This window comes from Equus caballus, chromosome 18, assembly GCF_041296265.1.
Source record: "Equus caballus isolate H_3958 breed thoroughbred chromosome 18, TB-T2T, whole genome shotgun sequence".
Lineage (NCBI taxonomy): Eukaryota > Metazoa > Chordata > Mammalia > Perissodactyla > Equidae > Equus > Equus caballus.
Window position 1 is genome coordinate 57802257 of NC_091701.1, and position 20379 is coordinate 57822635.

Genomic DNA, 20379 nt, shown 5'->3' on the forward strand with positions numbered 1-20379 from the left:
TACTTTGAGATGTTTCCATCTAAAACACATCTATACCCCTTAAGAAAATACTTAGAGTGAAGACATGATAAATATATTAATAAGGAACTAATTTAATGCAAATTAAGATAATCTAAGATAAGAATATGTTAAAGATATTTTTTAGCCTGAATGTTCATGTGTCACCAAATATAGAACACTGAAGAAAAACAGTAAGAAAAATGTTTTTAAAGTGAATTTTTAGACAAGCAATGCTTTTGTTTAGAAAAATTAGTAATTCACCAGTCTGTGAAAATTAATTAGGTAAACCACAACCAAATAGATTTTAAATTTTTCTTCCATTCACCCAAGTCCATCAATCTATTTCTTCACCTGGAATTGAGGCTTCATTTCATTCCATTTTTTCCGTAGACCTAAAATGGTCTCAAGGTTCCCTCCAAGGTCAAGCGCAGACACAGGCATAAGTGCTTCCTGAAGAAGTTTTAAGCTGTGAGTAGTCTGAAATAAACATTGGATAGTTATGCATATGTATTCCGTGACATCGCCAGCAAATACGATATGATCATTCCAGTGATGATGTGATGTGTCATCAAACTTTTCAATCTCCATGAAAACACTCACCACCTCGAGTGATCTTGTGGTTCTAAACCATGAATGAACAAAAGCACGGGACCTGGGTTTCCTTTACCTTTTTCGCTTTTATTGTGGTAAAATATACATGTCAAAATTTACCATTTTAAGTGTGCAGTTCAATGGCATTAGTACATTCACACTGGTGTGCAACCATTACCACCATCCACCTCCAGAACTTTTTCATCCTCCCAAACAGAAACTCTGTGCCCATTAAACACTAACTCCTCATTCTCCCTCCCCGCAGGCCCTGGTAATCTCTACTCTGTTTTTTCTGTCTGTGAATTTCATTACTCTAGGCATCTCATATAAGTGGAATCATATAGTATTGATCTTTTTGTGTCTGGGTCCTTTCACTCAGAACAATGTTTTCAGGTTTTCTCCGTGTTGTAGCATCTGTCTGGATTTCATTCCTTGTTAAGGCTGAATAACATCCGGCGCATGCCCTCTCACCTTTGTAAGTTGCTCTTTGAATGCTCCCCACTGCTGTTTCACAGGCTTGCTTGCAGTGGCTTTAAGTTGCCATACCATCCGAAGGCGGCCGAGTTCTTCCCTTTCTGCCTTCTGTCTTTCCATAGTGTTCTCTATAATGTGCACCTCACTTTTCACATTTAATATTTCATTCTCTTTTGCCTGTTAAATTAATAATCCATATTATGGCTTTTCTTTCCCAAGAAGTACAATAGTTTTGCATAAAATGATTCTAGGAGGCAAACTATTGATCACGGCCAAAGCACAGCTCAGTTCTGATACCAAGACAAGGCTGAAAAGGCCGTGAGAGGCTCTCAGAGCCCATATTCTATGCTTGGAAGCTGGTCCTGGATTCTTCAAGACCCCAGTGGTGTTTGAGTCCCCTGCTAGTGTCCGGTTATTTCCTGGGCTTGAGGCATGATTAAGCGCTGGGATCTAGAAGTGGTGAAGTCAAGATTGTTTTAATGCATAAGTTTCGAAGTGTATTGCACTTTTTATTTTAACATACTCGTTAGAATATGTCAAAATCTCAATATCGTGGAATATGAGGGGGTAGCTTGTTTTGGGCCAGTTTTTCTCCTGAAACTATCCCATTGTATATCTTACAATTATTTTAAACTTCCCTAGTGAGCAGTTCCTCAAGTTACTCCCTTTTGTGAGAACTGAATTTTGCGGCTTATATATCTCTATATTTGTACCTCTGTGTGCACCAGAAGCACAATATCTAAATTCAAAGACCTCTTCTCAACTTCGATATGTTCTGGCTGACTGATTTGAAATCCTTTGAAGAATGGTTTTAAACAAGGGGAAATTCAATTGGAGGATGAAAGATAAGAGAGGTAAAGAGTAAGACCACGTACTTTTTTATGTGCAAACATCAAAAAATGCAGAAGAATATTTGTTTGGCAAAACAGTGGTTTTTACTTTGATGGCCAGCCTTTCTCAATAAATCCTTGAATTTCTAAGGAGGAATTGCACATGGATTTCTATAAGGGCAGTGACAGCTAGGTATCTAAAAGCTAAGGAATCTTTTAGATTGTAGTCAGAAGATAGTATCTTAAATATGTAACAAAATAATTTAAATAATAAGCCATCTTATTTTTAAATTATTTTAAATGACATTAATATTGCACATTTGTATTTTTATATTAATTTGGACATTCTAAAGTGTTAATTAGTTGCAAAAAGTATAACTGCAAGTGGTAAATGAGATTTCCCCCACGAATTTGGGGATCTAGTAATAAAATGATGTGTTCTGTAATTATGATTAATAAGATGCTACATACTATAAAAGATATTAGACAACTATAGCAAGACCCACAAATACATTTTTTATCTATTAATAAAGCTAGGGTATCATTCATGTATTATTAAGAAACTATTAATCAAAATGTAATATAGGATATAATCTAATGTAAACTTGAAAATTGCAACATGTAAATTACAACTCTAATCAAAATTGGTCTGAGTCGTGTCTAGGAAAGGGAGAAGCGTAGGAAGATTGTTTGATATCTAGCTAGCAGGATCCAAGCAGAGTGATTACATATTTGGCAACTTAAGTATTTTGGCCACTCAGGAAGACTGAATAATTTGCTTGAGGTTTGGTTAGTAAACACACTATTCATTCTACTTCTGTGTAAGGGCATGGAAAAATTTGCCATAATCTTGTCTAATTCGGGCACTAAATTATCCATTTTCCATTTAGATTCACACATAGTGAATGGTCTTCTGATGTCTTGCTTTCCAGATACTTTGATAACAGGAAGGCAGTATCCTGGAGAGCATTCTTAGTATTCACCACTATAAATCAGTAAATTGGCAGTTTCGTCAAGATGTCTGCCAGATTTCTGGCATAAATTGGTTTCTTTGATCGAGATGATATTTAGATGAACTGAAAAATTTTCAATTTCAAACTTGAAAATATGAACCACAGCAACCCAATCACGAGTAGAACACTTAACGGAAAATGCCAGCTGGCCTCCTTCTTTTTTAACAACCAAACTGGTTACCATGTTTCAACAATAATGTTTGTTTAAAAGCTTAATGGTCCAAAAAGTAGAAAGAGAATAAAAATTGTGTTTTACTTGCTTTACCAACAATTTCATATCTCCCAATGTCATTGAACCAATAAACTTGACCATTATGTGGACCTTAATTCTTACCAATAAGAAGGAATTTATTTACCATATGACAGTGGTGAGGACCTTGGAGTAAAGTGACAATGTTTCTAATACCAAGATAAAAGACTACCAAGGTGTGTAGTAAAACACACACTATTTCTGAGAACTTAAAACAGGCATGTGAATATTATGATAACATAAGTTTATTTAGACATAGATACAAAACATGAGTTGGAATGGGTTCCTTCTGTAGATCTTAAATGAAAATCTGACTGTACAGTCTTCAACCTTCTAAATAAGTAGTAAAGGACTTCCGTTTCCGGGTAAGATGGAATAGCCAGTGGCAGAACAGTGCTTCCACTTAGAGCGATTAGAAAAGCTGGATAAAATGCAGAAAGCATCTATTCGAAGGCAGCAGAGGGCTGCTGTGAGAATAAGAAGTAAAGAGGCTGAGACTCCAGAGAAGGAAGAACCTGAGCTCACCTGTCACCACTTTTGCCCCAGCCAGGGGCACTTCCCAACTCTGTGCACTGACGGGAGGCTGGTCATTGAGGCTTTGCTGGGGAACAGAGAAACCAACAGAGCTTTTGGCAGACACTTGGGGGGCGGGGGTATCGAGCACATAGCTGATCTTCTTCTAAGGACATTAACAAAATATGGGAGCTGTACAGGGCAGTGGATTAAAAAAAACTAAGCACAAGCCTCTGAAAAGCAGAGTGGAGGTTTTCAGCAGTTTTCCAAGACAAAGATTGGTGTTGGGGACCTGCTGCTGGCGAGATCTCAAAGAATGCACCAAGCTCTAAGCTGAAAACTTTGAGAGCCCAAGATCATCAGAGTAGACTGAGCCTTGACAGAACCTCACTCCACATTCAACTTCACCAGCTCCTAACTGGCTTAAGTGATCCCACCAACATCCACCTGGGGAAAGAAAATCACACTATCTGGAACTCCTACAATTTTTTATGCAAAATGCCTGACATTTGATAAATATTCACTAGTCCTGCCAAGACAGGCCTACATGACTGGAAACCAAGAGAAAAATATGCAATAAAAACAATTCCAGATCCAGATGTTGGAATTAGCTTACACTTTAGAAAATACCCATAATTAAAATGGTCAAGAAAGTATAGGAAAGATGGAGAAGGAGGACAAGAAAGAGAATTTCTTCAGCAATATAAATCTAATAAAAAAGAAGCAACTGGAAATTTCAGAACCGAAAAATAAAATTTCTGCAATGAAATTACTAATAAAAAAGATAGGCCAAAAAACACAGTTTGCGAATATTTGAATGCCCTATGAGTGTAAATTAGAGAAGTACGCTCATCAAGAGTGGAAAAAGATACACTGAACAAAGTAAAAATGTAAAAGATAGAAAGAGAGATAGACAGCATATGTTCTAAATGTTCCAAGTAGAAAATTATTTTTTACAATAAATCACCTCTATAACTTAAGAACATGGGCAAACTGCTTAGCACGTTTTCTCTACTGCTTAAGACTATTATTTGTTTCCACATTGATTTAGCAAGAATGGCCTTCAAACAGTAAAGACTGAAACAAAGAAGACAAAGAGAAAATTGTAGTTCAAAGTAGATGAGGATCGTTAGGCAGAATCTAACTCTTCTAAAGGAATTCAGGCTCCAGACTGGGATTAATCACATCTCAGAGAACTGGGAAAACTGCAGATGTCAGTTATCTTTGCAAATCTACAGACAATAGGAAAATGGCCAGAAAATTAGAGAAAGGAAAATGCCCTTATTTTCAAAAGGGGGAAAAGGATGGCTACATAATTTACAGACTGGTAAGCTTTACATTGAAAACCAGTACGATAAATTCATTGTTGATTAAGCAGCTTGTGAGCACTTTGGAAAGAATGCCTTGATCGCTAGGAGTCAACCTGATTTATGCCAAATTCTATTTATGTAATTGATAGGATACTAGGAGGGTAGACCTTCTTTTGAGCAGTGTCTCCCATGATAGACTTAAGAAAAAGGTTGTGAAATATTGGTTGAAGTAAAATACTACTGGGAGCATCCATGAATGTTTAAAAAACTGGTTAACCAACTGATGGCTTAATGGGTTGGTATGTCAACCTGCCCATCGGCCACTTTTATAAAAGATCTAATTGCAGCCATAAGAGGCTTACTTATCAATGTATAGAACTAAACCCGGGAGAGATGGCTAATGTAGTAGGTAGCAGGTTCAAAATTAATTTAACAAGATGGAATCACGAGTGAAGACTAACAAATGACATTAAACAGAAATAAATATAAAGGCCCACATTTGTATGGAAAAGATAAAAAGCTGACACAGACATAAGATGAGAGAGACCTAGCTTGGAAGGAATTGCCGTAAAAATGTGATGGGAGTTTTATTCCATCACAAGCTTAATATGAACCAGCAAAGTGAAATTCTTACTAAAAATGTTAACCTAATCTTAGATCTCACTAGTAAAGAATGATGTCAACTTTGTTGTACTTTGTTTTGAAGTGATACTTCACTTTTTGGTTACATTTTATGATTGATTCTGAGAAACCATAGAAAATTCTGGGAGGAGGGATCAGGATGGAGAAAGAAATGAAGTTATCTCATAAATGATAGAAAATATTTCTATGTGTTTAGCTGCAGAAAAGACTCGATTAGACATAGCAACTATTTTCAAAGTTTGAAGGACTTTCATTTGTAAGAGGAATGAAGTAAAAATACTACTTTATTCCCCAGTGTAGCAACAGAGGGTTAGAACAAGATATGAATACCAATTTGACTTAACATTGAAAAAAAATTTTTCCTAGCAGCTAGAGTTTTCTAACAATGAATTGAGAAGTCTCATTAGGAAGATACTTGAGGTATTGAAAGAGGGATGGATTAGCCCTCTTTTAAGAATTCTGTAAAGAACTTTATATGCGTCAGAGGTTGATATAAGGATTCTAGAACATTTAACAGATATAAATCGACAGCTTAACTTTAGGGTACATTTCTAAATACAATGGAGCTTCACTATAAAAAGATCTGCATAGTAAGAAATTCTTTAAAATGAAGATTCATCCTAGACATTGTCTTAAGCTGCCGGAAATTTTGTAAAGATCTTGATGCACACTCTCAACATAACTCAGAACTTTTGGTTGAACTTCTACTGAGGATTCTATGTAATAAAAACAATGTTGCATTTGGAATATAGACACTTTTTCTTGTTAGTAATTAACATAGCCTTCATGTTGTAAACTAACAAGAGGTCTAGAACCAAATAAGCACATAAACGCTAGACTTCAGGACCTTTCTAGGTTGAGTGAAGCTAAAAAGAACTTTCTAAGCCAACATTGCTGATTAATAGACAGTTGAGCTTTTGAATTTATGATTTTGACTTTGACAAGTCATCCATGCAGAAGGGGTGACTCATTTAATGTCATTCTCACCATATTTATTAAATTAAGGAACTCAAGCCCTAGGTCTTGAGTTAAAAAACTCCTCTTTACAAATAGCTGCCACTGCTTCTCAGCTGAGTCAGACCAATGCTTAGCTTTAGCATCATCCTCTTCCTTCTGCAGGTTTCCAGTTTGGTAAAACTCCTTAAGGCTCTGACACTGCTCGTCTACCTACAAAAAGGAGAATATAAATGAACGTTAAGAAGGCTTAGAAACATGTTTAAAGAAAATAACACTGGATTCCAATCAAAACCTGTGTAAAAATTAAATGGAAACTGCATTTTCAAATTCTTTAAATAATTATCGAATACAGTCAATTTCCTGAAAAGACATGAAAATCTATTTAGGATGTTGACAGACAGGACCTCCACTGGGTACTAAATTGAACTGACAAGTTTATTACCCATAAGACCTACTTACCGTAGCCAAAATCATATTTATGTATTATATATGTGTATGTTTTGCAACTGGGGACAATTTATATCAAACACCGGTGTAGTTCCATTTAAAGCTGAGTTTTATAATTCAGAAGAAAGACATCTATATGTTTATATGCAATCAAGGAATACAAATCAGAAAGAAATGTAAGTCAGTGAAAAAATAATTAGTAGATCACAATTTGCTACTTATCAGTGATAAACCAGAACAAAAGAGTACAAACAATTGCTAATTTTCTGTACAAGTATTCATATTAAACTGCTTCCATGAGTTAATCTTATTGAGCTATCTTACTTCGCCTCCCTAGAATTGTGTTTTCTCATTTGCTAACCGAAGTAAGCAGTACTAGATTATTTTAAATCACTCTCTTTGAAGAGATCTTACATAAAAGCAAATGTGCCTGTGGAACTACAGAGTAACATGCAATTAGGTGATGTGGAAATAGTAGACAATTTTTGACGCAAGTTATTTGCATTTATGCATTTGAATAATGCTTAATGGACAATAGCACAAAACTCAAAGAGCTCACAACTACCAAAAGCAATCTAAATAGGGTGGGAAACTTCAGGAAATGGTTAGTCACTATATTTTACAGATTTTAACATCATTCTTAATTAAATGAACTTAATAGGAGAGCCTACAAATGACACTAAGAAACAGAGTTTTCTCCTCATTGCCCTTATTTCATTTATTCATGCCTCTGTTTTGCTGATGCTTGTTTTCTCAGCCCAGAATGATCTTTCCTCAATTTTCTGTTGCTGCTTATCCTTCACGAGTTAGTTAAATTAACTCAGTAAAAATTAAACATTTATTTCCTTGGGTTCTTAATCATAGTTCTGGGAGAAAGAGAACCATAAGCAGATTATTACAACAAAAGACAAGTATACACACAATGTTGTGGGCACACTGAGGAGGGACCATCGACTCTACATAGAGTAAATAGGGAAGGCCTTCCCACAGGAAGTGGCATTTGATCTGTATCTTTTAGAATTGTCCAGGGTCAGAGAAAGTAGGAGAAGGGGATCCCAAATGGAAGCACTAACATGTGAAGGCACGAGTTTGAAAACACTGGCTGGTTCAGAGTATGATCAATGATCTTAGTGTGGGTGAAGTTCTTGTTGCACAAGATGAGTGGTGAGAAAGAGGCTAGAGGGATAATTGTGCTGGGATAAAACTGGCCAGTAGGTTTCGGCTTGTTTTCTACTGTAACCAACATGATGTGACACATTCTCATTAGTTTGAAACAACTGATGGCTACAGGATGACTCAGAATCGGCATGACAACCATCAGTACTTTAACAGGATTGTGCACTACAGGCTGGGGTGTCAACTTGCTGGCCTGTCAGTTATGTGCAATTCTCAAAATGTAAACTTTAATTCATCATCTTTTTCTAACTGTTCAAAAAACACTCCTTGAACGCAGAAGTCCCTTGAATCTGTACTAGTTTGTTTTTTAAGTGAATGAATGATAAACTTTAATACTTTATCCAGTTTTGGTAAAAGTTATTTGCAACATACTTCACAAGTTACATTTGTCAAATTACGTGAATTTCAGGAGGTAACATGATTAGATTTGCTTTAGAATGACCAATTTTTAAAAGGAGGAATGAAGGGGAGAGTTACAAGAGGCAGAGAGAATAGGCAGAAGACAACTTCTTTAAGCTTGGCAAGAGATAATAAGGGCTTGAGCCAAAGAAATGAAGGTGCAAAAAGAGGAAGGGGAATTAAGTCTTTTAGGTCATCTCTATAGACAGACACGAGATAGCATGGCCTTTGGAATAGGGAAAAATGAAAGGGAGGAGATTGGGGATTAAACTTCAGCTTTGAAGTTTATTAGTTGTTTGATCTTATATCTCTAACTTCTCAGAGCCTCAATTTAACTTATTTGTAAAATGTGGGTAATAGTAACTGAATATAGAGGTGTTGTAAGGATTAAATGAAATCAGGAGTGAAAAGCACAGAGCCTGCATGAAACAAGTAATTGTTAAGAGAAAGCTTGAAAAAGACTGAAGCTTCTACCTAGGACTTCTGACAGATGGTGGGGTCATTAATCCAATGCCAAAATACAGAAGGAAAAGCATCTTTGAGGAAAAGATAACCAGTTGTGTTTTGTTCAGTTTTAGGAACCTACAGGATACATAGGTAATTAGAATGATTGGAAGTTGAAGGCATTGGTCTGGAGAGTTTGGGCTGAGGAACCACTTTTGAATTATTAGTGAATTGAAACCATAGATGGGGATGTGATGTTTTGTAGGGAAAGTGTGTAGAATGTGCAAAAGAGAGAATGTGCATATGCAGGTACTCTGTGACACATCATACTTCAGGAACAGAGAACTGACTTAGGAAAAAGGAGAAGGAACAGATAAAGAAGTAGACAGGATGATTCCATTTATGTGAAATATTCAAATACGGTAAATCTGTCGAGACAGAGAGCAAATCAGTGCTTGCTCAAGGCTGGAGGTGGAAACCAGGATTGACTAAAAGTGTGCACCAAGGCTCTTTTTGGAGTGATGGAAATATATTAAAACTGGGGTACAGTGATGCTTACACAACCCTATAAATATACTAAAAATTACTCCACTCTAAAGTAGGTACATAGCATAAAATTATGTAAATTATACCTTGGTAAATATGTTCTTTAAAAAAAATCAAAGGAGAGGAAGCCCTGATGGCCTAGTGGTTAAAGTTCAGCACGCCCTGCTTCAGTGGCCTGGGTTCAGTTCCCAGGCGCAGAACCACACCACTCGTCTGTCAGTAGCCATGCTGTGGCAGTGGCTCACATAGAAGAACTAGAAGGATTTACAACTAGAATATGTAACTATGTACTGGGGTTTGGGAAAGGAAAGAAAAAAGAGAGAGGAAGACTGGCAACAGATGTTAGCTCAGGATGAATCACTCCCAGAAAAAAAAAAGTCACAGGAGATGAGAGTAACCAGGTTAAATGTGACAGAGAGATTAACCAGGATGAAGACTGAAAATACACCATTTCATTTGTTAACTAGTAAGTAGCTTACGAGAACATTTTCAGTGGAGTGAGCTAGTGACAAATGGCAGGATTGAAAGGGGAATAAACTAAACAGCAGTGGGATGAGGACCGGAGAGGATGACCAAGTAGAGGCAAGAAATGTCATCTTCCCACTCCAAGAGTCCAGAGGTGAAGGGAAGGAAAATTATAGAGTGGTAGCCTTGGTGAGGGCAAGACCATTTGGACATAACTGTAGACCAAAAGGAAGGAAGCGATGGAAAAAAGCAAATCTGAAGTATTAGAGGATGGTTGCTGGTGCTAGATTCTGCATGAAGAAGGAGCATCCTGATTACAGATTAATGCTGGACACGAGTGGGGACTTTATTGGCAACAGTGGAAGATGAGTGAACACGTTATTAGGTTTGAAAGTCGAAGGAAGTCAAGGCAGTTAGGCTCAATGGCCTTGTGTTTTTCAGTCACGTATGAGGTAAGGTTATAAGCTAAGATTTAGGCTTGGAAACTGGGGTAATATGTTTAGGCACCAACTAGGGAGCATATGGTGGACCCAGCTGAAGCAGAGACTGATACATTCGTAAGAGCGCCAATCAGCACAATTGTATGATTTTCTGCAGAAGCATCTGGAAGCTTGGAAAGAGAAGATGAGTAAACAGTCTTGGATGGATCTAGTATTGGGAATTGGCAGGGTTAGTCAGGTTGGAAGGCAGAGAGTTGAGGGCATGGAGAGTGGAATGGAAATGTGTAACCATGAGCAGGTGAGGAAAGAAGGAAAGCCTGAGAGAGTAGGAGAGTGACAGATTGAGACCACTGCCAAGATTAGAAGGACAGGAGGCTCTGCCAGGCAGGAAATAGATTTAGTGAAAGCTGGGAAGATTGGAAGGACATGAGGTCCTTCTGAGAAAGTTGTTTGCAAAGCTAAGCTTCCAGCCCTAGACAGGCTCTTGGTCCCAGAGGCCAGAGTGAGCCGTGGAAGGAGATGCTGAACTAGAAGCCAAGAAGGTACATTTTTGGCAATGAAGACACAGAAAACAAGCACTTCTTTGTACCTTCTCCACCATTTCAAGTTCTTAATAAAAACGTTCATCAACAGGATAATCCCATCAGTTGTAATACCTCTGCTGAACCATGAGAGTTCAGGGCTACGGATAACTGAAAAAAAGCCAGAAATTACAAAACATGGAGTAAAGATGTGGAAAAGGAGGCAATGGTTTCCTGAGACTCCAGGGTCTGGGCATGGCCTTCCTCTAGAGTGGTGAGAATTCAGAATATTGTACAAGGAGAGCTAACAGAGGAAATGTGTGTAGGCAGGACGGTGGTGGTGGGAGGTAATCGTGAGAGAGTTGGGAAGGTGGGATGAGAAGATGGAATACGAGTGTGCTACCTAACTTTGGCTGGCTTCACCCTTGAGTGGACCCTGCTGGCTCCACCTCCCACTAAATCAGGGCCCCGTCCCTGAAAGGAGAGTGACCTGCATGCACCGAGGTGCACTGGGACCAGAGTTACATGAGGTGGAATCCTAGCACTTTTCTATTACTGACGTCATCTTTAAGAAGCTGGGACCTCTGAGAGATGAAATCCTAGCCTACTAGAGGGAATTTTATGAATTATCTAGTACAAACCAGTCAAAACAATGCCTCAGAAGAAGCTTTCAGAGGAAATTTGTTAGAAGTCTTCAAACAAGACAAATCTGAGACTGGACCCAACAGCCAGTAATTTCCACTTCTGTGTATTTTAAATGAATCACACTAATTACTTAGGTGTTCAAAGAGATTCGTGACATTTTAAAATAGAAAATAACTTATTTTTAAATCATTTTCATCTATGTTTAGGATATTGTAAATATTTGTAGGCTGTAGTAAAAAGTACTCCAACATGACTACTTTGCTTATTTGTGTATATATCTATACAGACAATTTGTAATTTTTTTTAGTAAAAGAAGTTACTTTTTGAGTCCTTGTGCATTGCTTTGGAGAATAAAGGGCCTATAAGTGAGTACATGTGCGGGGGTGAAGGACATGGATTACCCAAGAGGGCTTCTATCCCCATAGGAAGCTGGAAGATGGGCAGAGGCCACCTTGCCAAAGAAGGTCAGCTTATAGGTACCGTACCTCCTCTGATGACTTTAGAAATGTCACATAAGTTTGCAGGAGTTGTGACCTGGAGCCGATCCTTTCACCGAGTATGTTTAATTCTTCCTCTAGCCATTTCACTTTAGAAGAAAGAGATGCTGCTTCATCAGGTTCAAATTCCTTCTTCTTTGTCATAAGTTTTGCAGCTGCTTCTAATTCATGTGATGTCTCCTATGAAAGCAAAGCACAGGAGGTCAGAAGCCAACAGTGGAATCATGAACATTCACATTTCATTACCTTCTGTACATCCATCTATTACGATTATTAATTGAACTCAAACCAAGGCTCTCCTCAATAAAAGAAAGGCACAACTTTCAAAATTTTAAAAAAAGTCATCTTAAAATGAAAACCGTCTCAAATTATTCTTTCTCTCTATCAGCCACACCTCTTATGTAGAGCCTTCTCTTTTCTGCATCACAAATAGAAGAAAGCTTGTTTGGTATGAAAGGTTGTAAAACAAACTGGCAGAAATTTTACTTAGTTTGAATAAAATAATTATACACGAGAATTGCTTTATGAAACTTAACAATAGCTCTAGCAAATTCTTAAACTAATTTTGTTATATAAGAGATGGCAAATTTATAGAAGTCGTTTACTCATTTTTTAACTTATAAAAAATAACATATCAATTATGCAGTCATTTAAATCTCTCTAGAAGGATTTTAAAACAGGTGTAGGGGAAACACTCCATATGAAGTTTAAACAGCCTAAAGAGTCAGGGAATGTGACTTGCTTAGGGTTGCTCTCCTGTGTTTTCTTTTAAGTGCAATTTCTGGCACATGCAATCGAACTACTGACTACATGGAAGAGCAGGTGCTGTAGGCATCACATAGACAGTTGCCACAGAAAGAGCCGTGTAAAATTTCATGTGAGACCAAGCTAGGAATCAAGCAAAAATGAAAAAAAAAAAGCTTCACTCTCATCTGCAGCAAGAAGGGATTGCTTCCCTGCTTGTGTTTAACATGCTTCCCAAGGACTCCATTGAGTGAAGGCAGTTTCAATTTACAAGCGCTGCTTCCAGACAGCACTCTGGGAAGCAGGAAGCAGGGGAGTTTCTTCCTTCTAAAATTTTTTAAATAAGGAAAAAAATTGAATTCAGACATATGGTTTATTTTAAACATTTTAAATAATTAATTAGAAACATCCCATTTAAAAAAATTGGTTTGTCTGTGAGTTTTGGGTGAGGGCGCTGTTTGTGAAGGAGGCCCTTATGGGCTGAGAACCCAGGGGCAGCAGGGCCGGTTACCGCCCACCTGGGCTCCAGGAGAGGGCCTGGCTCACTTTCCGAAACACTTCCTGGGGCAGCCTGGGGCTCAGGGCGGGGTTGGAGCTGCTAGCAGGAATAGTTGAACATAAGTCTCATGTGAAAGGGAGCCAGAGAAGGTGCCAGGGAGATGAGGGGCATTTTCTGTCCCTGGACACTGGGTGTGCCAGCAAGATGGTGTTTTTATTTGCCTCCTGGAATCTTGCTTTAAGGCATGCTTCTTCTGGTAATTTCCTTTTGTAACTACCTCTAGCAGAAAATCACAAAGAGTCTCAGAGAAGCACTCTCCCTCCCTCCTCTGGCATCCTCAAAGGGGGTTGCCAACATCACCCAGGCAAGGAAAAGGGGCCAAGGGAGTGTTTAATACCAGGCTATAATGCTGAGTTTCAGTGAGCTCAAACGCCCTAATAAATGCACATGTACATATAAATAATTTAGATGCACATACTAGTAGGCCTTGTTAAGTCACTATTTGCCACAATACTAATTTAAAATCGCAACCTTCAAGAGAACCAGGATTCAGTTTTATAGCTATTTAGTATAAAGACAATAAACCATATTTACCAAATCCTAACTGTAATAATAATTCTTATTTTATCTACCTTAGCTTGCATATCTAGTTCCAAATATTTATTCAAAATCTTCTGTAATTCAGAAAGGCTGAAACCAACATCCATTGCATTGGAAAGTATTGGACTGATTTTCTGAATTGACATTTCCACCTTTAGGAATAAAGAACATATTACAATCTTAGTAATATGTATTTGCATATATGCATGCGTATGTGTAGAGAAAATAAATATTACTCTCTATATTCCCATTTTACTTTAAATAGATATATCAATTTTAATCTAAAAATAGTTTTAAGTATTTCAGATTTTATATGTAAGTTAATAATAAATGTAAATTAATAATTTATATGTAAATTAATAACGCTGCTCTTCATAGGAGGCAATACTGCTGACCCACCCACTGAAGGTAAGTGCTTAAAAATACATATTTATTAACAGACATAAATTTTATTAACAGCAGTGAGATAGAAGCAATCATCCATGTCTTCTACGAATTTTATTATCTACGTTACCTAGAAATAATAATGCACTTGATAACACATCAATAGAGATGAATTTATCTGATTAATTCACAATCATCCACTGTAAGTTGAATGGGGCCCAATTTATAGGCACATCACGAAGCAGAGGTCCAAGCCTTGGGTATTAGATCACCTAGGGACTGCTGTATTTAGGGGTGAGGAATCCTAGGGCAGCACCAAACCCTGTCCATGTGATGATAAAACACAGGGACTCGCTTAGGCCATTTAGTTGGTGAATGTAGGGGACTATGATTTGATCTTCAGTACACATGACTCAAAGAATAAAGTGACCTTTAAAGGATTCTATGCCATCCAAGTTACTTCCTTCATCCCCTGGCTCTAACTAGAGTCCATACTTCCCACAGTCAAATTGGCAGTAAGATAAGTAGCAACAGTTGTTTGAGTTCCTACTGTGTTTTCCACCATCACCAAATTAGCTTGAGTCTCAAGCTCTGGGGAATGCGTCACCACAGCTGCCACCATATTTGGAATCTCCCTGGACCCAGGCATCAGACCAAGGCTCAGATTCCCAGGGTTCTGGATCAATAACAGGTGGGGAGGCAATTTAGCTAGAGACATGGTTATTTAATGTCCTGTCCTGTGAAATCTGCCAGTTCTCCTTGTCTAAGTCAGGCATCTAAGTCCATTGTATCAAATGAAAACATCATTGAAATTTCAGACCTAACTTATGCGGCAAGGTTCGTTAGCATTAATGTCATTGAGATATCACTAGTTTTTGCTATATCCCACCTTTAGATAGGTAATTTTTTATTTAGTCAAATAGTAGCTTCCTGGTTTTATTCCTCTTTGAAAATGGGAAATAAAATTCTCCCATACCAAGCTGTTATCCTCACTCTGCAGAGAGAATTCTCATGAGTCTGCTTCTATTCAGAATGACCATGATCGTGTCATTTGCGCCAACCTGGTTCGATAAAGTATGATAATGGCAATTTATTCCTGGACCTCCCAAAACTTATCATTTTGGGTATCTATCTATCTGCAGTCCTCATGTTGTATGGTACCACGTGAGCTGAAACTTGTGCATATTGGAACCATGCATAGAACCATGTAACTCAAGGACACAATCCCAATATGCACATGGTTCAGTTAACACAATTCTGTGGAAAGCAAGGACTGCCTTGGTGTACAGGTGTTCAGGGCTGGGGTGGTTGGTAGGATTGCATATCTAGTTTTGGCAACAGGAGGCAGGGATGGCTGATGATCAATAGTAAATTACAACTCTATTCTGTTCAATTATAAAACCTCATGTGGAGCGTAAGAGAAGCCTAAGGAGACACTCCCCGTCCTCCCACCATGCCAACATGCTGCAGTTGCCATACTATCTATTATCACCAAACAAGAAGCTGCATCTCAATAGTAACTTAGGGAGGACACATTTTATGAAATTACCTTCCTGAGGTGGCCATCCACTGAGGCCGTTAATTGCTGTTTCTTAAGAGCAAATTCCTTGTGCGCCGAACACTGTTCCGTCAGATGATCTACTCGTCGCTGAATGCATCTCATCATCTCGTGAATGCCGGTCCCCTGAGAGCTGAAAGGAACAAGCCAGCTGCCCCCATGTAGAAGCGCCAGGAATAAGGAATATTGGAAAACAGATCTACTCTTTCGTGATAGGAGTGAGTTGAGAAAAGTTATCAAGCTTCAGGCTTTAGGATGATAGAAGTTAAGTAGCTATAGTCCTGGTACAGTAGAGGGCAAAACCAAATCACATTCCTTTGTTTAAGTCAGTCAATCCTGAGGGAAAAGATGAGTTGCGGGTTTTTGTAATCAGGTCTAATCTTCTTTTCTAAAGGTTTACTTTTTAATATTTCTCTGCAATACTTTGAGAACCTATGGCAAAAAGCACAGTATGTCTGCCAAGAGTTTCCTGTGGGTGTTATTTAAAAGCTTCATTTATCTGAAGATGCTCTTTGAATAGAAATGTGGATCAGCCAATTAACAAAACATTTACTGATCCAATAGGGTAAAATATTTATGTAACACTAAGGACTTTGTTCTCGATGATTACGAATGCTTGAGGCTGTATTCATTCGATGAACACCAACTCATCACCAACAATTAGGAATCTAAAACACTTGCTCATAAAAAAGAAACCAAGCCTCACATTGTCATTTTTCACCTGTGTTGGCCTCAAGAGAAAAAGAGAAGGGACATGACAGCTCAAAAAATGAAAATGCCTTTAAAACAATAAATGAACTTAGACTTGGACCCCACTTGCTCTGGTCTAAAGATACATGGGCAAGTTTCCTAACTGTGTCCAACTTAGGCCTACTAGCAATGCAAAACAATGAAAGAACATTGCCCATGGAATGATCGCTTTTTAACTTTTCAACCTTTCTCTGAGACAGAGCCTGTGCTACTATGGAAGAAGTTGAAGTCTTCAATTTCCCATCAGTCATTTCCCTCAAATCCTAATAAAGATTAACATGATAACTCTTAAAATTAATTACCCAGAGTTTAAAAAGATCTTGAAACGAGGTACAGATTTCAGTAATTTTCCCTCAAATAATTAATTTATGACTCTGTAAAAATAAATGTAATTAGTAATGAAAGGAGGGCAAGATCCCAAGTGACTGAGAGTTAAAGTAACTTCACAAGAATGACAATGAAGCTGCTAGAGAGGTGAGGGTTCATCATCACCAGCTTGAGGATCCTGTCAAATGCGCATGGGATTCGAGTATGTCCTCTGGGTACCACTGGAGTCCCAGAGAAGTTTAATTGGGGGGAAAAAATGAAACCACTGTGAGAAATCTTGTTTCTGACACACAATGTTCCACAGATGTTACACTTAAAACAATTAGTTTTGCATTTTAATAACTCAGAGACAGTGAAGCGTATAATCAATAAATCAGGGGACTTTTAAAAATAATTCTTATGATATTTAAATCTGCAAATCCTGTAAAAGCAGTGTATCAGTAATAATAATTGTATTTTGACTAGGTTTAGACTTTGAGACATTATATGCTAAAAAGGCACTTAAAAGCCCAGTTGTCTTATATACTATAGGTTCGAAGTGTTCTGTAGAATATGCAAATCTGGAATTAGAAAGATAAATAAAAAAGAAAAAGTGAAGAAGTGAAAAGAAGGTATAGAGAACAAAGTTTGTGAAAGTAAATGGATAAACATTTTCCAAAAACAATTATTGAGCACTTAGTGTGACAAGGCACCATTTTTAATGTTTTAAGTAGTCTCTTTTCTAATTCTCATAACTACCCTGTGATCTGGGTATAATTGTGATCTCCATTTTGCAGATGAGCCAACTGAGGAGGACAAGGCTCAGTTAATTTGCCTGGGTCACAATTATTAAGTGGCAGAGCCAGGATCTGAACCTGTTCATCTGATCTCAGCGTCCACACTCTTGACACATGACAGTAGGTGGAGGAAATTTGTCCTCTAAAATTTCACTTTCCTTCAGCTGAGTGTTGATGGAAACAGGATTAGTCTGGCCTGCATGCTCTTTTGAAATTGGCTGGCTTGTCCCCATAAGGCAATGACTGTCTGTAGCTTACAAAGTGGCCACTAGAGGGGCACGGCACCCCATTCAAATTCATGTCTTAAAGGTCCCTCCAGCACAGGGAACGGGAAATGGCGAAAACAAAACCAAATCAAGCATTCCTTCCAAAAAATATTGCTCTTTAGCAACTTACAATTTTAATTTAGGTGAATCACAACCAACTGAATAGGATCTCTCTCTCTCTCTCTGTCTTTGGAAGGCTCATTCATTTCCAATTTTTCAAAGAGATTCCGTCTCATTTTATGGTGATTTGTGCCTTAGCATGTGTATCAATTGCACTGTAAATTCTTTAAGGCAAAAGACAACAGTCTATTCACTCGTACATCCTCTGCAGCCCTGAGCATATAGCCTTGTAAGTAGTAGATTAATGCATATTTTCAAATTAAATAAAATACTGTTTGATCAATATTTCAGAGGAGAGAAGACATAGATTTAAGGAACAAGAAGAATGTATGCACAGAGTTATTGCATAAAAACGTCACTCATGACAGTTTCTAATAGTTTTCTAAAGCAATGATGACTTTGCCCTTCGCCCTCCTATAGAAGTTTCAGGCTATCCAAAGACTGCCTAATTTCTTCTTTGGTATGGTTCAGCATTTATAGTTAGGTTGCCTGATGCTTCCCTCCTCTATTAGAAGCCTTAGACAGACAGACTGAATTACCTTGTTCCACTGTCTATTATTGCCTGTCCACTGTGCACCCCACTCTTACCTGTCGCTTAGACCCCATCCTCACTGCGAGAAGTTCTCAATTATCTTGCTTACCCTAGCCAGCTCCTATTTTCCTCTCTCTGGTCCTCAGCCAAATCATCTCTGTCTGATCGGGCATTAATCTCTTCACTCTCCTGATTCCCAGTTGGAATATATCTGTCACACTCCTAAAGCCATGCCACTCCCTCTCCATTCCTTCTTAGTGAAAACCTAATCTGCAGGTCCCAACCAGCCCTAATTCCATCACTTTCAGTTAGAAACTTTAAACACTGATTTCAAACTTTTCCTCTGAACATTCTAAAACATGTATAGCATGCATATTGGCAATTTCCTCGGAGCTTGAAAAGATGGTTTGATCAAAGGAAAAGTATGACCTCACTCTCTGCCAGCAATTCTTACATGAACTGAAAATAAATTAGTAGAATTCCATCAGTCACCCAGGAATGAGTCCTATTACTTCACAGTAATATTAAATAAATGATGGGACAAAAACTGAGGGCGGGTAACAGAAACTTGGTTGATTGACAGGCCATCATTTTGTTCTGATTCTGAAGCCACACTGCTAACGTGCTGCCTGATTGAGTGGGAGACTGGCTACCAGTGGACTAACTTCTAGGTCTAACAACATGTTGCTCTATAATTTGCCTTGGAAATACTGATTGACCTCTGGGCTTTCTCTGTAAGAAGGGATTAGATGGTGCCTGTCTGTAATGTGAGCACGAGGTACATCAGAATACTCCTGAAGTTGACTTTGACTTTTCCAAGCATCACAGATACTCAGAAATGACAGACTGAGAAGCCTTCTTCAGACATTTGTTAGAAACTCCACATGGGAGCGTTTTCTCCCCTATGCATTGAGCCAGTAGAGGAGAAAGATGGGGGAAGGAAAATGAGTGACATTTTTTCCCCAACGAGCAGAGACATACCAACTTCTGGCTCAAAAGTAGACTGTTCCATTTGCTGTATGGAAGCAGTTGCTGTATCTTTGCATCTGTTGCAAATTGGGGCTGGGGGAGGGGAGCAAATCCCAATGTTAATGTGTTCTAATGATTCTTTCCAGAGAATGGCAAGTTCCTTTCAAACCTTTCATAAATTACTATTGGCGGCCCATCTGGATTAAGAGCTGAACCAGATGGTAAGCACTTGACAGCTTACTCTATCTCATCAGAAGGAATCAGCTGATCAGAGTCTTCTTTCTGTCTACGGACAAACCATGCTTTGAAAACGAAAATAAAATCTTAGCTTCAGCTTGCTGCTTCTTTTGACAGGGAGGCAAACAGCGCCCCTTCATGTTTATGATTATTTTGGAGGAAACAATGGCTACTCTCTAGTTTTCATCCTTACTTTGAAAAAGAGCCATTGATATTATAGAAATGAAATGCATGTTTTTACAATATTTTTTCTGACTTAAGTTATATACATTGAGACTACATCCCCACCAAACAAATATCACACACACACACACACATCTTTTATATACCATAACAATGAAGAAACAAAAAGCAGTAAGTTGGGCTGGAGCTACAGAGCTCCTAGGTTCTGGTCCAGATGCATGCAGAGAGGGCCACAAGTTCCATTCCTATGAGGCCACAGAGACCAAAACATGTC

General features: G+C 38.2%; 1 protein-coding gene across 12 annotated transcripts in view; it reads right to left on the bottom strand.

The window, feature by feature from the left end:
• CCDC141 (coiled-coil domain containing 141) overlaps positions 1-20379 on the bottom strand; it is a 181593-nt gene that overhangs the window by 35172 nt on the left and 126042 nt on the right. For 7 of the 12 annotated variants that reach the window (XM_070241343.1, XM_070241342.1, XM_070241340.1 and 4 more), the window contains 6 exons: positions 15937-16096; positions 14036-14155; positions 12149-12340; positions 6611-6790; positions 1063-1242; positions 352-477 (listed from right to left, as the gene is read on the bottom strand). In XM_070241343.1, the coding sequence (XP_070097444.1) occupies positions 352-477; positions 1063-1242; positions 6611-6790; positions 12149-12340; positions 14036-14155; positions 15937-16096 (958 nt within the window). The remainder of the gene's footprint in view (positions 1-351; positions 478-1062; positions 1243-6610; positions 6791-12148; positions 12341-14035; positions 14156-15936; positions 16097-20379) is intronic. The other 5 variants (XM_070241344.1, XM_070241341.1, XM_001501039.5 and 2 more) reach the window with 1 other exon arrangement.